General features: G+C 39.1%; 1 protein-coding gene across 2 annotated transcripts in view; it reads right to left on the reverse strand.

The window, feature by feature from the left end:
- SPAG1 (sperm associated antigen 1) overlaps nt 1–18,211 on the reverse strand; it is an 83,465-nt gene that overhangs the window by 40,768 nt on the left and 24,486 nt on the right. For both annotated transcript variants that reach the window (XM_056823269.1, XM_056823268.1), the window contains exons 4-7: nt 9,342–9,467; nt 4,025–4,092; nt 1,733–1,842; nt 1,048–1,153 (exon numbers count right to left, since the gene is read on the reverse strand). In XM_056823269.1, coding sequence (XP_056679247.1) covers nt 1,048–1,153; nt 1,733–1,842; nt 4,025–4,092; nt 9,342–9,467 — 410 coding nt within the window. The remainder of the gene's footprint in view (nt 1–1,047; nt 1,154–1,732; nt 1,843–4,024; nt 4,093–9,341; nt 9,468–18,211) is intronic.

Here is an 18,211-nt window from a genome sequence, read left to right on the forward strand (position 1 = left end):
AGTTTGAGTCTGGGCCCCATCTCCTGCGTTGGCTTCTTTGCACTAAAACTCTCCTGTTTTTCTTCTCCTCTCTCTTCTATCTCTAACCCAGGATGATCTGGCCTCTGTACAGGTTATTATAGGCAGGATCCTTGTCCCTAGGGATGCGATTTTACCTTTTCGCTTCATTGCCACCTACATTATGCTGATGATGTTCAAACCTTTATTTCCAACTACCAATAGAGATGTTTCTCTCTCGATGCTTCAGGCTGCTGGCTCAGACTCAACAGATGCCAACCTAGAGGATCAGCACCTTCACTGGGTCCTACCACCAACACACACAGGTTCCTTAACTCCTCCCGTGGTACTGCCAGTCTCCAAGGCAAACCCTGGAATGCTTGAAGAGGCAGAATCTTGCCATCGCTGCTGGGACCTTCTGAAGAACATCTTCGACACCAGCAAACACCATTAACATTCATGTTGCCCAACATATAGGCTGTCACTAATAGCAGGAACAGTCACTAGCATTTACATAGCACTCCAATGTGCTTTCCTCGTATCGTCTCACTTATTATCCCCATCTTGCAGGAAACTGGGGTAGCTAAGTGACTCTCCACGTGTCACACAGCTACTGAAGTTCCACGGCAGGATTTGATTTCAGATCTACCCAAGTCCAACGTTCTATCCATCATACTATGTCAGTGCCTTTTGCTAGGCAGAAAATCACCAAACAACATGATCTCTTTAATTACATCTGTCCTGGCATCCCATGTAATTCTGAGCTACAGGGTGAGAGACATTTTTAACGAAACCAAATTATCTATTAAAATCAATGTACTCCCACAGAATAGCATTTTGTATTTGCCTCCAACACTGACTGGATGTGGGTATTAATGGAAAGAGGCCAAACAGGGATGCCTCCAATGCTGAGTTTGGTTTGTAGAGTGATTCTGATATTATTTATCAGCAATCATGCTGATTCACATCCCACCAATAGATGAGTTAACAAAAACAAATATCACCAGACTAAAATGATAGCATATCTAAATCACCAAAAACCCAACTCACCTAGTGTAATATGTCACAGCCTCCTCATAGTCACCTGAAGTGAAAGCTTCATTCCCTTTTTCTTTTTCACGAGTAGCTAGGAAATCTTTTTCTTTGTCAGTCAGACCTAGAAAATACCATCTTTGCTTGTATGAAATGGCTAAAAATTTAACAAAATTAAAAGCATTTCTCTTAAAAATAGGAAGCTAGAACTTTTTAAAGTCACAGTTTCCTTTAAAACAAATTCTAGCATTCTGGGTGTTTCGTATTGATTATGGAATTCATTTTGAGGCTTTTGGGGTTGTTGTTGACTAAAGTTAACCTTGGGTTCCAAGTGTGCCTTTTAGTTCCTAAAAAAAATGTTACAGCACGCTTAAAACCATTTTGTATGTGAAAGGCAAAAAAAAAAAAAAAGAACTGAGGGGCTTAGAAATTCAGACAGAAAGTGAGAAAATTGGACCCATCTGCAATAATACAACTCTAATATTTAGTAAATCATTATTTAACAATATGTGCCAGAGACAAGTTAGGGTTTGATTTGGAGGGAAGGGGTAGTCGCTTTAGGGTGGGGAAGTTCTCCCATCTTTCAAACAATTTTTAAAAGTGTATTTTTGAACACTTAAAGATTTCTTGCAGCTTATTATCAAAAGATGATATAATATGACAAACGTCAAAACTTACTAATTAACTTCTATGTTACAATTACCTATTGTATCAATAGTCTTCTCAATTTTAAGTAAATGTGACTTGCTGTTTGGTGAAGTATTTTCTTTATAATCATCATCAAGCTTTGCACATTCTTTTTCCACATCAAATCTTATTTGAAAGAGAAAAAAAGACTTCAAAATTGGAACATACAGGAGACTTCAAAGCAACAAAGGGAAGTTTATGTTTCCTTCCCTGCACCCTTGAGAGCCTGCTCAGACAATAAACACACAATGAAATGTGGCACTAATCTAAACCATTGTGATCTTTGAATATTGGCTTATGGTTTTATCCAGCACTTTACACCAATGACATTTCATCTTTTTTTTTTACTGTGCCTTTTTTTTTTGCTTCCATACTCATGTAATAATTAAAATTAAATTATGAGGCTGCTAGTAGCTTTAGTAGCTTTATTACATCAAAGTAGTGATAGTAAAGGGGGGGGAAAGGTAGGAAAAAGATAAGAGTTGCCTAGTGTATCACCCTATGTGCCATTCTGATAGAATGAAGCTCACCACCAAAAGGGGTTCCCCCTTAGGTTCCTATCTCTAGCCAGAAGAGCATGAGAGTGTGTCCAGAGCCTTGGTCTCGTCTTTATAAGCAGTTTTTTCCACCCACTAGCTCTCCCACATCACACCTCAGGAACCAATCATAGTTCCTTAATTTACCTGGCACCACCCAGGAAGCAGTGCCTGTGGGATCAGTTTCCCAACTTGTTGGTTTCAACTACTTTTCTCTGAGATCCTATCTATCCCTGCATATCTCAAAGGTAAAGGCTGATTGATTACATCAAAAGTCACTGATTGATTACATCAACGGTTGCTGATTAATTATGTAAAAACAAAGTGACATAATGAGGGAGGAGTTCCCTTCCCACACTCAAAATGCCCTCCCTCCTTACCACCCAATCTTAGGATCCCCAATTCCCCTCAAGGCTCAGCTTAAATACCACCTCCTTTAGGAGGTCTTTCTTCAGATTTCTCCTCTCTGTCCCTTGACATCACGATGTGTGTCTTTTATGTATATACATATAGATTTATCAAAATTAATAAGTTTTGATGATGGTGCATGGTGTGTCCCATGATAGAATATAAGCTCTCTGAAGGCCATTTTTGTCTTTATATGCCTAGCACGTACTTAGCACAGTCCTTGGCACATAGAAGACACAATGTATACTTACTCATCTTCCTGAGGTCAAATATGGCCTTAGACATTTATTGGCTGTGTGACTCTAAGCAATTCACTTAATCCTGTTTGCCTCAGTTTCCTCGTCTATAAAATGAACTGCAGAAGGAAATGGCAAATCCCTCCAATGTCTTTACCAAGAAAACCCAAACTGGGGACACTGAAGGATCAGACACAACGGAATGACTAAACAAAATGATAAAAGGGAATAGGAAGGTAGGTAATAAGAAGATAAGAACTGCATCTGTGATTTCACTGATGTAAGAATAATGATAACGTTAATGATAAGAATAATGATAATGATAACAGCTAAAGTACATACTATGTACCAGGCACTATACTAAATATTTTATAAAATATGATACTTTGATTTGCAAAACAACCCTGAGGGGTAGGTGCCCTTTTTATCTTCATTTTAGAGATGGGGAAACTGAGGCAGAGGTTGGCTTTGAGTTTGGGTCTTCTTGAATCCAGGTCCAGCACTCAATCAATCCATTGTACTGCTTAGTTTCCTGGTTAGAGTTCTGTATGAGTAGCTGCTTTTCCCAGTGCAGGCTGAGGCTTTCTCTACCACTTTCAGTCTCACAGTGAGAGTGGCACTGCTTCCCAGGATGCTACAAAGGCAGCCCCCCGGGAGATCAGACGATACCATGGATATAAATTGCTTTATATAACATAAAGGGCTAGACAAACTTGAGCGGCCATCTTTCTGGTTATCAGACATCCTTGGGCACAAACTTCAGCTATCTCCCCTTCCTTCTGACTGGAGGCTGGAGGGGAGAGTGCCAAACTCCTCCCACTGTCTTCCTTCTCTCCTCTTTGCATCTGCTGCCCTGCCTCCTTTCATCCCCATGGAAAAAGATGCCTCTGGCCTGGCACCTCCCCGTGGCCCCTTCTGCTGGGTCGCCCCCTTGGGCGGGAGGGAAAGCTTATGGAGGGCACGGGCTTCCTTTCTTTTTGTTAATTGCATCCCCAGTGCTTGCCTGACACATCTTAGGGTCTTAATAAATGTTGATTGGATTGGATATTTAAGAAATTATTTTAGATTAATGTGTTACCTTTCAGAAACAAGCTAAGGAAATAGATGTTTTAATGTAAATATACTTACTTATCCCACTCTGCATAATCTCTTGGTGCTCCTTTCTTTTGAGAGGGTTTAGATTTGTTGTCTTTCTCCTGAAGGAAGAAGAAAGCCAAGTTTTACAAAATAGTTACTGTTTTTCTTAAGAGTGCATTATGGGGGCAGCTGGGTGGCTCAGTGGATTGAGAGCCAGGCCTAGAGACAGGAGGTCCTGGGTTCAAATCTAGCCTCAGACACTTCCCAGCTGTGTGACCCTGGGCAAGTCACTTGACCCCCATTGCCTAGCCCTTACCACTCTTCTGCCTTGGAGCCAATACATAGTATTGATTCCAAGATGGAAGGTAAGAGTTCAAAAAACAATGACAACAAAAAAAGGATATTGTGATTAAGTGGTGGGACATAGGGTTAGAGTAAACACAATTATTGTTATAGGCAAGGTAGCTACGTTCTCCCTAGTGGATGAACATCATCTCCAAGGGCAGACTCTGGAAGACAAAAAGAAGTAAGGGAGGTAGACCACAGGTCTGCTAGCCATTCCACTCATGTTGCTTGCTGACAGAGGGCCTCTGATAGTTGGGCAACACGACCTGCCTGGGGTGAAGGCCAAGAGACTTTACTTTGTTCCAGCAATAAAGGAAAAGTGTTTGACTCTTGCAACTGATTTCAAGTGAGAGACCTCTAGGTTGATGGGGAATTGGTGGGAAGGGAAGAAAACTGCTAGAATCTTGGGGTCAAAAGAAGCAACTCAGCGGCTTCTCCACATTGTAGCAGTGTATGTGGCCGTTGCGAGAAAGATCAGGTGCCATTCCGGCATTCACAGGAGCAGTCCCAGGGATCACCCAGGTTAAGAAAATGAAAAACAAAAACCTTTTGTTCAACCCTGGATGGAAGCTGAGCCAAGAACTGAATTTCCTGATTTTTGCCCCTTTGGGTATGGGATTTGCATGGCAGACTGGGATTTTATATTAATTATGTTTGTGTTCCCAATTGTTTAAACACTCATAAAATAACAGCCTTAGTAAAAGTAAGTCAAGGAGATAAAGCTCAAAGCCTTGAAATAGGAGAAGCTAGAATGGATAAAAAAATTGATTGGCGGATGCCACCACACCCCTGGGCAGCCGGGGTTCCTAGTGCCACCCACGTGCCACCTTCACCAGGCTGCTCTACGGTCCCGAGGCAGAGGGGAGGTGGACTGGCTGATGATGCCCACAGTACCCTCTAGTGTTCACTGGTATCCATTACATGAAAAAATAAAATACTCTAGCCTGATAAATGGCTCACGCTCGTTCTAGATACTCTCGGGAGAAGTAACACTTTGCCTGGATAGGCATTTAAGGATGTTGATGATAGTTAAGTTTCCTCTCCCCTTTAACAGACACGCTCAATCAGAAGTTCAGTTAGGCCAAACTGCAACCCAGCAGAATGTTAAAGGAAGGCCTCCGAGTCCCAAGTGACCCTGCCCTGAGTGCGGGATCCTGGGTGACGCCTGCAAACAGCCCCTGCTTTGAACAGGGACTTCAGCTGTGAGAACACTGAGGGGAGCCCCACAGACAATCAATAGGAGGTGCAAACTTAGAGGACTTGGGGGGAGAGGGAGAAAGAGGGGGAAGGAGAGACAGACAGAGACCACAGGTAGCCTTGAGTCATGTCTGATTTCTAAATGTTAGCTATCCTGCCCCACGTCTCCAGGAGTGGAAAGCTGAGGCAGGCCAGGGGCATTCAGAATGGATGCAACACCTACTACTAACCTCACTGTGCTTCCTGCTTGGATAAAGGAAAAAGGAATAGAAGAGGGCCAGAGGGGAGACTCTTGGACACAACGAAAGAGACCAGAGTTCCTCCGGTCGGCCCCTTGCATTGCGAGTCTCTCATTATAAAGACTATCCCGTGGGAAGATCCTTGTCTGAGGAGATTCATGCCACGTCATTAAGGGTAGAGCTTTGAGAAAAAATGAGGATCCTTTTTGAAAGAAAGTAAATCCTCCTCTGCTCAGATCAGGCCGACCTCCAAGAGAGAGGAGCAAAAGGCTGTGCTGATATCATGCCCCGAGGGGAGTTCAAGCTCTCTCACAAACAGGAGAGAGGCTTTTATATCCACAGTGTCCTGGACCTCACTGAGGCATAGGGCAGGTGCGTCGTGTTCACTCTCGGTGAGCTGGGGCTGCCCATCCCACCCTTTCCAGGTGGGATGCCCTGTTCTTGGTCACACATGATTATGCCATATGGTGGGCCACCATTATTGCAGGAATTGGACGCAGCCAAACCCTGCCAACAGAATTTCCTCTCACCTGGTACAAAATGGATAATATTTTCTCTCCTGGCATTCTTATTCCCAGAAGTCTCCAAAGCCAACTTCGAAAAGATGTCACTAAAATGGTGAAGTATCAGTGATTGTCAGTTTCCAGAGTCTGGTTATCTCCATAACAACTCTATCCGGGCAGAGCGCCCCAGAGCCACAGCTATATCCATTAGAAAAGTCTTAAGTTTTCCCAATAGATGGTAAAAAGATAAGAACACGCTTTTTTTTCACCTGCCCTTCTACTCCAACAGTTCTTTCTCTAGACGTGGGGAAAATTCTTTTTCAGAAGTCCCTCAAAATTGTCCCGGATCATTGTGCTGCTGTTATTTGCAAAGTCTTATCACATTTGATCATTGTACAATATTGCAGTCACCATGTAGAATGTTCTCCTGGTTCTGTTAATTTCATTCTGCATCACAAACTTTTTTAAAAAAGATTTTCCATCTTCTAGGTAAAAGGATATTCTAATAAGAGAATTTAATTACTCAGAGGGATTTAGGAATTTATTGATTTGAAAGTTTCCTCCAAAAATACAAATACTAACCCAACCATGCCAGCACATCCTATGCAACTCTTGTTTATGTTCTCCCATAAATGCAACATAGGAGATTCACCCAATATAAATGGGATCCTTCTTTGCTTTTCCTGACATTAAGGGGATGCCAGTGGATCACTTTGGCTCTTTATCTGTTACCCACTGACCTCCCCACATAACTGGCTCATTTTTATCTTCCTATATTATATAATTATTTGACTCCTGCTTTTCAGAGGTCCTAATCAGTTATATCTTGTAGCTAGCTCACAGCACTCCCCTTCTCCACTGAGGCTCTCCTCACACTTTCAGTTCTTCAGAGGTTGCCATGTTGGGTGTCTTGCTGACATATAGCAGAAAATGTGGCATTAAAAAGATGAGTGTTTGCTTTCATGAGAAGCAATATAGGACCTGTAAAATTGCTTTACAAGTTTTTCAGAGTAATTCAGTATATTCTTTTCCTCCTATTTGTCTTCAGACTTGACTTCATCTGTCTTTTCTGTCCTAGATTTTACATGCTGATGGAAAAGCTCTGTTAAGTCGCTCATCTGAATATAGGTTATTTTCTGGGCAAAAGACTTTTTTTTTAACCTTTCTGTCTTAGAATTGAAGGTAGAAGAGTGGTAAGGTTTAGATAATTGGGGTTATCTGACTTGCCCAGCATCATACAGCTAGGAAGTATCAGAGCCCAGATGTGAAACCAGGTCCTCCTGACTTCAGGCCTGATGCCATATCCACTGTGTTACCTTGTTCCTGATATAGGGATTAAAATTAATGGTTTGGCTAAATATATGAAAATTATAAATAATAATGTGGTCGTAGATTCAAAGTATTATTGCTCAAAGTTGAAATGACTTTAATAACTTTTATTTACAAAAGAGGTGAAAAGAGTGAAAGCAGAGAAGTACAAAAGGGTAGAGAAGACATTAGCCTAACTAAATATTGCTCTGGTGCTCACTCAGCCAAGACTTGTTGACCTTCAACTGGAATTAAACTCTCTCCAGAAGACAGGAAGGGAAAGCCAGCTATCCAGTCACCCAAGTTCCCTCCAAGAGGCAGGTCAAGATGATGACTGAAGCTGAAGGTGACTCCTGAGGCAGACTTTCTTCCTTGAGCCAACCTTCTTCCTTAAACTGACTTCTGTCTTGAAATTGAACTCCTCTTGAAGCTAGCCTCTCTAGCCCCAGAAATTCGGAGCCTTTTATAGTGACTTCTTGTTCATTTCCTTCTTCATAAGGGCCAATCACAGACTCTAAATTGCCCTGGGCAGTGTTTGTGGGAACCAGTTCTAACCTTCTGGAGAGATGAATATTCATTAAAAGGTGGGAGATTGAGGTGTGAGTTCTCATTTCCTTTTTGATTGAGTTGAAAGGGTGGAGAGCTCCTCCACCTAATGCTAAGTAGGGTGTTTAAGCTTTTGTTGATTCAATTCAAAAGTAGGCAAAGGAGAGTTAATCCTGTCTTCACAATCTGGTGAGGTACTAAGTAGGGGTATTTAAGTTATTGTTAACCAAAGTGTTAACTCCAACTAGGAAAAGAGAATAAAGGATATCCTTTTCACAAGTGTAAACTCAGAATAAACAAAGAGAACCAAGAATTTCCTTTCACACTAGGCAATAGGTATTTATCATCTTCTTGCTTTTCTGTGGGGATCATCAGGCCAAAATACATTGAGTAATTACAAGTAAGAGAAATGTAAATTAAAACAACTCCAACTTTTTTTTCATACCCAACCATGTTGCTAAAAATAGAAATAATTACCAGATCATAGGTTTTGAGCCAGAAGGGACCTTAGAAAGGAAAAAATTCAATAGTCCAATTTTACAGATGAAGAAACTGAGACATTAAGGGACTAAATGATTTGTCCAGGGTCACAAGTCTAATACAGTCTGAGACACAAATCTGTTTGTTATCTCCCCCATTAGAAAGGAAGATCCTTGAGAGTAAGGCTTATTTCATCCTTAGATTTGCCAACCCAGAGCCTGTGTGGCTGGCACATAATAGACAGGTGTTTAAAGGATATTCACTAATTGACTGAAGTAACTTGATGCCAAAAAATCTTTCATTGTATTCCTATAACCTATCATAGAGCTTTGTATACAGCAGATACTTCAAATGGCAATAGGGAACACCATAGAGGAGAGTATTTTAAGTTTTAAGTCTGTGTCAAACCAAGTAACAAGAGGCTATACCTGTAATTTCCCTCAGTTGTGTATAGCTTGTACCATAAAATCCACACATACTCTCTGAGGATGCCTGCACACATACACTGGATTCTGGTCAAATTGGAAGAAGTAATAGGCAGGTGAAGAGAAAGTAGCAAAAAACTCTGGATTTAGGAGTTCCATTCACAGAGGAAAAACTTTCCCCTTTTGACTTTTTGGTGACAGAACATCAACTGGAAGAGGGTAATAGGAAACGGACAACTGGAAAAAGTCGCCCACAAGTACCGTTCCACTAGAGAACCTCCGGCCAAAGCTATTTAAAAATCTGTTTAAAAAGAAATACAAATACCTTGCCAGCTTGAAGAGAGCCATCTGAACCACGGACTGGAGGCAAGTGGTCTTCCACTTCTTGAAATGTGTCCATTTCATGAAAATGAATCTTAGAGTCTTCCTTTTTTATTTCCGATACCCAACTCTAAGGAAGCAAAAACAATTACTGGAAAGCAGAGCTTAAAATATTCAGCCAATTGGTTGAATATATGTTTATGGTTCAAGGTATCATGTGGTTAATTCAGTTACTCAGGGATTAATAATCATTTGCATTCTTATTTACTGTCAAATTAAAACCAAGAAAACATTATAAAAAAGAAATTACATTTATGATGGCAACACAAAATTAAATATATACAGTTTAACTTACCTAGACAAAAGCACAGCCATTAAAATAAATGTGCAGAAACAGATACTTGAAGGGGAAGTTCAGAATAATGAATGTACCTATTCCATAAAAGCCAATGACCTAGGGCTTAACACAGTGCTTGGCACATTTTAAGTGTTAAATAAATGCCTGTTAACTTGAAATGACTATAGTCTCTAAATTGATGTAAAACACCAATCAAAATATCAATGATACCAAAGAGTTTCTTTAAAGATACAGAATGCATAAAAGCATACCAAAATATATATGAAAAATCAAAGAGGCAAGAATATCAAGAGCTAATGTGAGAGGGTGGTGGCAGAGCTAAAGAAAGCAGATTTGCCATTTTTAAGTATGTTATTAAAGCAGTTATGACCAAAGTTGTTCCTGAGGGAGTGGAAATAAAAGAATATTAATCTGTCAATGACCTATGATTTTGAAGGCACAGGAATTTAGTCCAACAAAGCAAGTCACATCTATCCAGAGTTTAGATAGTCTTCAAGTATTCCTTGAGACTCGGAAAGGATTAGTGACTTGGCCATGAGAGTCACAGCTAGGGAATGTCAAAGACAGGATGCAATCCCAAACTGCCTGCAAAACTTTGGGCACAGAAATTCTACCCATTATATGACACTGCCTCTCAGAACAGAATATATTTATCACAAAAAAGAAACAAACATATACAAAATAGTAGTGTTTGATAAAAACTATAGGAAATAAACCCAGAGAGAGGGTTTATTTAAAAATGTTGGGAAAACTGAATTGCAACATTACAAAAAAAAAATCTATCTTCACCTCACACTATGTATCAGAATAAATTCCAACTGAATTACAAGCAAATTTTTTTAAATTATTAAAAATGTATAAGAAAAGAGAATACTCAGACTAATTGTATTCTATTAAACAGAAGAACTTATTCCAGACAAGATGGATTTAGTTTCACAAAAATAAAACTTTTACCACTACCATAACAACAATAAAACTTAATCAAGATAAAAAGAAAAATAATCTGTTGGGGAAAAAAACATGTGAGGCAAATATAAAAGCTTAATATCTCCAATTTATAAAGAACCAGTACAAATAATCAAGAACATTCAGCTCCAATTTGATCAATGGCCAAAAAATATAAACAAATTACAAAGGTTATACACATTGTCAACAATCACTTCAAAATATTCGACACCATTATTCAACGAAAGATCAATTAAAGCAATAATGAAACCCCTTTAAAATTGAAAAAAAAATAGGGGGCAGCTGGGTGGCTCAGTGAATTGAGAGCCAGGCCTAGAGATGGGAGGTCCTAGGTTTATATCTGTCCTCAGACACTTACTGTGTGACCCTGGGCAACTCATTTAACCTACATTGCTTAGCCTTTATTGCTCTTTTCTGCCTTGGAATCAATACACAGAATTAATTCTAAAACCAAAGGTAAGGGCTTTTAAAAATACTAATAATAACAAATTATAACATTGACAAAAATGAGATTTAAAAATAGTCAGTATTGTTGACAATTAGGTACATCTACATGTAAATGGTAGAATTTCAAAATGGTGGAATATTTTTAGAGTATAATTTGGCAGCTCTTTAACTTAGTAAACCTGTTATTGGTACTACCTCCTAAAACTGCTATAATTAAAAAAAAAAAAAACAACCTACCAACTGATATCAGCATCTGGCAAAATAGAGCAACAGAAAGATCATTATTTCTAAGTGAAAAAAGATCAAATTGATCTAAATATCCAAAAGTGGTAATGGCTATACCAACTATGATACATCAATGTAATAGAATACTATAATGCTATTTAAAATAAATATGGAGAATATAAAGAAAATCAGAAGGACTTATGGGAAACAAAGAAAGTATATTCAGAAAAATAGTATGCTTAGTATCTATTTTCGTGTAAAAAGAAATAAAGGAATAAAGGCACCACTAATACAAAAGTTAATGGACATGGGACAGCTAGGTAGCATAGTTGATAGAAAATCAGACCTGGAGTTGGGATTAAAATCTGTCCTCAGTCACTTCCTAGCTGTATGACCCTGGGCAAGTCATTTAACCTCAATTGCCTAGCCCTTACCATTCTTTTGCCTTAGAACCAATACATAGTATTGTTTTAGAATGGATATTAAGATAGAAGGTAAAGGGGGCAACTGGGTAACTCAGTGGATTGAGAGCCAGACCTAGAGATGGGAGGTCCTAGGTTCAAATCTGGCCTCAAGACACTTCCCAGCTGTGTGACCCTGGGCAAGTCACTTGACCCCCATTGCCTAGCCCTTACCACTCATCTGCCTTGGAGCCAATACACAATATTGACTCCAAGACGGAAGGTAAGGGTTAAAAAAAAAAAAAAATATATATATATATATATATATATATAAGGTAAGGATTTTTTAAAGTGAATGAACACACTCAAAGAACAAAATGAGATGAAGAGGATAAATGCTAATATTTATTTTTAATACACATAATTATGTATGTATATTTAATTTTGTGGTTTAAAGTTGATCATATAATAAATTATTTAGACAATATATTGATCTTGTAGGTTACTAGCCAAAAAGTAAATGACAAATCTTTGAGCACTGAAGGAATAACGACCTTTAAAAGGACAAAAAAAAATGGGTTTTTAAAAAACCTTTGAGTTAAAAGATACACATTTCAAAATGATTCCTAAATTTACCTCATATTCAGTACAAATGTATAGAAAAAATAGACCAGAGTACAACAGAATTTCTTCCTTTGTATAATAAAGTAATTACGTGTTGTTCTAAGATTAAGATAATGTTATAGGTATCCTTTGTCTATTGTTGTTTGGAGTTAAAACATTTGCCTCCTAAAGGCAGGAGTTGATAGAAGGAATTTGTTTTTGGAACCTACTTTTCCCAATCTGTTAGAAATAACTGGATAAGGGAGAACATGATAGTAGAAAAGCAATCATTTGGATTGAATGAATCAAATTTATTTTCAAAAACTGATCTTTATGACCAAGCTGGAAAGAACTGTTTTGAGAAGAGTATGGTTCTGGCAACAAAGTGTGTCTACTGACTAAGGCCCAATCTAGCAAAATATGGTCTTGTGTTAAGGGTAAATTTTAGGGTTGAGACTGAGTATAATTTTAGTGGTTGCCAGGGATTTAATTCTAAATCCCAAAGAAATGTTCAAGTCAGAACAGAATTTTATGGTGGTTTATTTTCAATAGAAGGAAGAAATTAAGAATGAGGGAGAAAGAGGAAAAAAAGGAATTAGATCTACTCCAGCCTAGTCTGAGCCAGGGGAAGTTCAGAGGCCTCTCAGCCAAGGGGCCTTCCCAGGAGATTCGATCTAGCTCAGCTTCCAGCCATAAGGCCTCCTCCAAGATGAGAGGCCTCCTTGGAGGCTGGTGCCTTCTGAAAGGTCAAGGGAAAGGGGAGCCAGCCTTATCACTCACCACATGGTCCCTTAAGGGAAGCAGTCTGAGGTCCCACACACCACCAAGTCAAGTTCCATCTCCAAGGTCCACAAAAAGGTCCTCTCACAGGAAATGACACAAAATATAAAGGCAGTTCTTTACATCACTTCCTGTGACTCACATGCACCAATGGTAGCTTAAACTTGACTTAGGAGAGCCCAGGGGGTCAGTCGGTTGTCTCTGATTTGTCACTTGCTAGCACACGCAGGTCACAGACCATCCTTTCCCACACTTCATCCTTAAGTGGGGGGTTTACATTCCTGGTCGCTAAAATTCTAAAGCCTAAGCAGGGTGGAGTAAATCTAAAATTCACATTCCCCCCTGATGATTATGAGACTAGTCTCCCCAATTGATCACTAAACATAATCATCTTGTACCTCTATATCTTCTAACTACAGGTGCATACAAAATGTCACCTTCTAAGAGGAAACTACAATAGTTAGAGATAAGAGGGGAATAGAAGAGAGAGAGAGACATCAAAACCAATGTTTTTTCTGGGCAAATTGACAAAAACCAATTAGGGGACAGTCCCCTTTTGGCATAAGAGTATACATTCAAACTAAATGTTCAATCAACCTTCAGTTCAATCAACCATACCCCAAAGTTCATTCTGAATCTTCTTGATGTAGTGTAGGTTTTTCAGGCATCTTTCTGCAAATAGTACATTCTCTGGATTTTAGGAGTTAGCAAGTTTCTTTCCTTAAAGATCTTTCTTGAACAAATATTTTAAATCTTGGATTTTTATGGAAATACAATACCTCACCCCCAAAAGTGGACGTTGAGAAACACTCAGTTCAGCTCAGGATGCATGGTTGAGTTATGGGGGTGTATGAGTCAATTATCAAAAGTGGGGAAAAAAGCCAAAAACATATATTAAAAAATGGAAGAAAGTTAAACTTTTGGGAGAAAGAGAAAAAAAATTCAAAATCAGAATCAAAATATCAAAAATCTATGTACATAAAATTTCTGAGTAAATAAGAATAAATTCACAATAGGCCCTTGTATTAGGGTCCAATTAAAGTAATTTTTATCCCACAAGTCTGTAGGACAAAATGCAACAATGTTTCACTTGCCCATTTGCAGCCAAGACTACAGGAAGTTGCCATACTATAAGAGAGAAAAAGGACTAGATTTTTGTGTGATAGGGAAGTGTCATTCCCTGGTCTCATTTTTTGTCATTCTCAGGGATGGGGGAGCCAGGATGATAGCCAAACTTTGGTACTTGTCTGTGAGTATTTCACAAAGAGTATGGATACAAGTAAGTTCTACATCTTAACATATGTCAAGCGTCACAACCTAGAGTCTCACACTAGGTTCAAGTCCTTTTGTATTGGCTTAGAAGTTCATCAATCCTACCTGGATTGGTTTCTTTTGACCTGTGTGCTCTTTTTGTCACTATTCAGGTTAAGTCTGTGCTCCTTTTTTGATCCCATTTCCTAGAATCAGACCCAAACTTTAATCACAGTCCCATAACATTTATCAATAAGTGGCAGGTTCCCACAGTCTAAAGCTTTTGGGTATGCATTAATATTATAGCAAGTATATATATTTTAAGTAGTATTACTGCAGAATAAAAATAATATTGACGGTATGTACCTTAAGTATAAGAAATGAAGTACCTAGGAATCTATCTCCCGAGACAAACACAGGAACTCTATGAACACAACTACAAAACACTTTCCACACAACTAAAACTAGACTTGAACAATTGGAAAAACATTAACTGCTCATGGATAGGACGAGCCAATATAATAAAAATGAACATCCTACCCAAACTTATCTATTTAGTGCCATACCCATTGAACTCCCAAAAAATTTCTTTACTGATTTAGAAAAAACCATAACAAAGTTTATTTGGAATAACAAAGGATCAAGGATATCCAGAGGAATAATGAAAAAAACCACAAATGATGGGGGCCTTGCAGTCTCAGACCTCAAACTATATTACAAAGCAGCAGTCATCAAAACAATTTGGTACTGGCTAAGAGAAAGAAAGGAGGATCAGTGGAACAGACTGGGGGCAAGCAACCTCAGCAAGACAGTATACGATAAACCCAAAGATCCCAGCTTTTGGGACAAAAATCCACTATTCGATAAAAACTGCTGGGAAAAATGGAAGGCAGTGTGGGAGAGATTAGGAATTGATCAACACCTCACACCCTACACCAAGATAAATTCAAAATGGGCAAATGACTTAAACATAAAGAAGGAAACCATAAGTGAATTGGATAAACACAGAATAGTATACATGTCAGACCTTTGGGAGGGGAAAGACTTTAAAACCAAGCAAGACATAGAAAGAATCACAAAATGTAAAATAAATAATTTCGACTACATCAAATTAAAAAGCTGTTGTACAAACAAAACCAATGTAACTAAAATCAGAAGGGAAATAACAAATTAGGAAAAAAATCTTCATAGAAACCTCTGACAAAGGTTTAATTACCCAAATTTATAAAGAACTAAATCAATTGTACAAAAAATCAAGCCATTATCCAATTGATAAATGGGCAAAGGACATGGATAGGCAGTTCTCAGATAAAGAAATCAAAACTATTAATAAGCACATGAAGAAGTGTTCTAAATCTCTTATAATCAGAGAGATGCAAATCAAAACAACTCTGAGGTACCACCTCACACCTAGCAGATTGGCTAATATGACAGCAGAGGAAAGCAGTGAATGCTGGAGGGGATGTGGCAAAGTAGGGACATTAATTCATTGCTGGTGGAGTTGTGAACTGATCCAACCATTCTGGAGGGCAATTTGGAACTATGCCCAAAGGACGATAAAAGAATGTCTACCCTTTGATCCAGCCATAGCACTGCTGGGTTTGTACCCCAAAGAGATAATGGACAAAAAGACTTGTACAAAAATATTCATAGCTGCGCTCTTTGTGGTGGCCAAAAACTGGAAAACGAGGGGATGCCCTTAAATTGGGGAATGGCTGAACAAATTGTGGTATATGTTGGTGATGGAATACTATTGTGCAAAAAGGAATAATAAAGTGGAGGAATTCCATGGAGACTGGAACAACCTCCAGGAAGTGATGCCGAGCGAGAGGAGCAGAACCAGGAGAACATTGTATCGAACGTAATGGAATTCTCCATTAGTGTCAATGCAAAGTCCCAGAACCATCTGCAAGGATCTAGGAGAAAAACACTATCCATAAGCAGAGGACAAACTGTGGGAGTAGAAACACCGAGGAAAAGCAACTGCCTGACTACAGTGGTTGAGGGGACAGGTCAAAGGAGAGACTCTGAACGAACACTCTAATGCAAATACTAACAACATGGCAATGGGTTGGAATCAAGAACACATGTGATACCCAGTGGAATCACGCGTCAGCTATGGGGGAAGGGGAGGAAAAGAAAATGATCTTTGTCTCTAATGAATAATGCTTGGAAATGATCAAATAAAATATTACTTAAAGAAAAAAGTATAAGAAATGAGAAAAAATCAAATATTCTAATCAAAATAAAAGAAAAGCAATAATAAAATAAAATTCAAGAATGCAATGTATTCCCAAAAATGGTATCCACTTGTCTATGGATTATTATCTCTAATGCATGTGATGGGATACAGCCAATCAGTCTCAAAAGAAGATGCTCTCTTTACATATGAGTAATGAATCCAAGAGTCCTTCTCTCCAATTTTTATAGATATTGGAGTAGTTAGCAATATTTGGAACAGCCCTTCCCAGGAAGGCTGAGTTGCTCCAATATGCTGGAAGTTCTTCATATACACCTTGTCTCTGGGGTTCAGGTCATGAAGCGAAAAGCCTAGTGGACCTGCTTGTACTGCAGCTCCAGATTCATGGAATTTCATACAGCACACAGCTTGTGCTGTAATTTCTGTATATAGGAAGCAATAGAAGTATCTCTCCCTAATAGTGATGTATATATGCAGGAGAGAAAGGCTTAGCCTGTATAGGTGGATGTCCAAAAAGGATCTCAAATGGTGAGACGTGTAGGTCTCCTCTGGGACTGCTTCTTAGATAAAATAGGACCAGACAGAGAATTTCAGGCCATATTAAATGTGTCTCAGTGCATAATTTACCAATCATAGTTTTAAGTTCTCTGGTTCATTCTTTCAACTTGGCCTGAGCTCTGGGGGCGATATGGCACATGAAATTCGGGAATTATCCCCAAGCAAGAATATATCTGATTTAGAACAGAATCAGTAAAATGAATTCCCCTATCTGAATCAATATGTGCTGGCAGGCCAAAGTGAGGAATAATCTCTTTTTAAAGCACTTTAGCAACAAAACCTCTGTGGCTCAGGCTGTAGGAAATTCTTCTGGATATCTGGTCAGTTGATCTACTATGACTAGACAAAATTTATATCGTCCAGTCTTTGGTATTGTTACAAAATCTATCTGCAGGTGCTCAAAAGGTGTGTAAGCCAGAGGACGCCCACCAAAAGCTTTGACATGAAAGGCATGTTGGTTATATGCTTGCCAGGTAGAGTAGGCAATACACACTCTAGAGTTCTAGAGGCTATAGTAGCTCTTTTAACAGAGTCCACGATGCCCTGGGTACCAAAGTGACCATTCTTATGAACAGACTGGCAAATTTGGTGATAGAAACTTCTAGGGAGCAGGGGTTTTCCTTCATATGGCACCCATACTCCATTAATGTGTTTTGCTTTAAAATTTTGCTTCTGGGGGGCAGCTGGGTAGCTCAGTGGATTGAGAGCTAGCCATAGAGACGGGAGGTCCTAGGTTCAAATCTGACCTCAGATACTTCCCAGTTGTGTGACCCTGGGCAAGTCAATTGACCCCCATTGCCTAGCCCTTACCACTCTTCTGCCTTGGAGCCAATACACAGTATTGACTCCAGGACTGAAGGTAAGGGTTAAAAAAAATTTTTTTTTGCTTCTGTTTTCCCACTTCTTTTTCATAGGATAGGATAGGAAAGTGATAAATTTAAGTCATCAGTGGTTGTTAATGTTAAAATTAACTCAGGCCCTTCTATGGCTCCTAATTTTGTAGCAGTATCTGCCTGGTCATTTCCCGTAGAGACAAGGTCAGTGCCATCTGTATGGGCAGAGCAATGAACCACAGCTAGGGCTTT

This window comes from Monodelphis domestica, chromosome 3 (genome assembly GCF_027887165.1).
Source record: "Monodelphis domestica isolate mMonDom1 chromosome 3, mMonDom1.pri, whole genome shotgun sequence".
Taxonomy (NCBI): Eukaryota; Metazoa; Chordata; class Mammalia; order Didelphimorphia; family Didelphidae; genus Monodelphis; species Monodelphis domestica.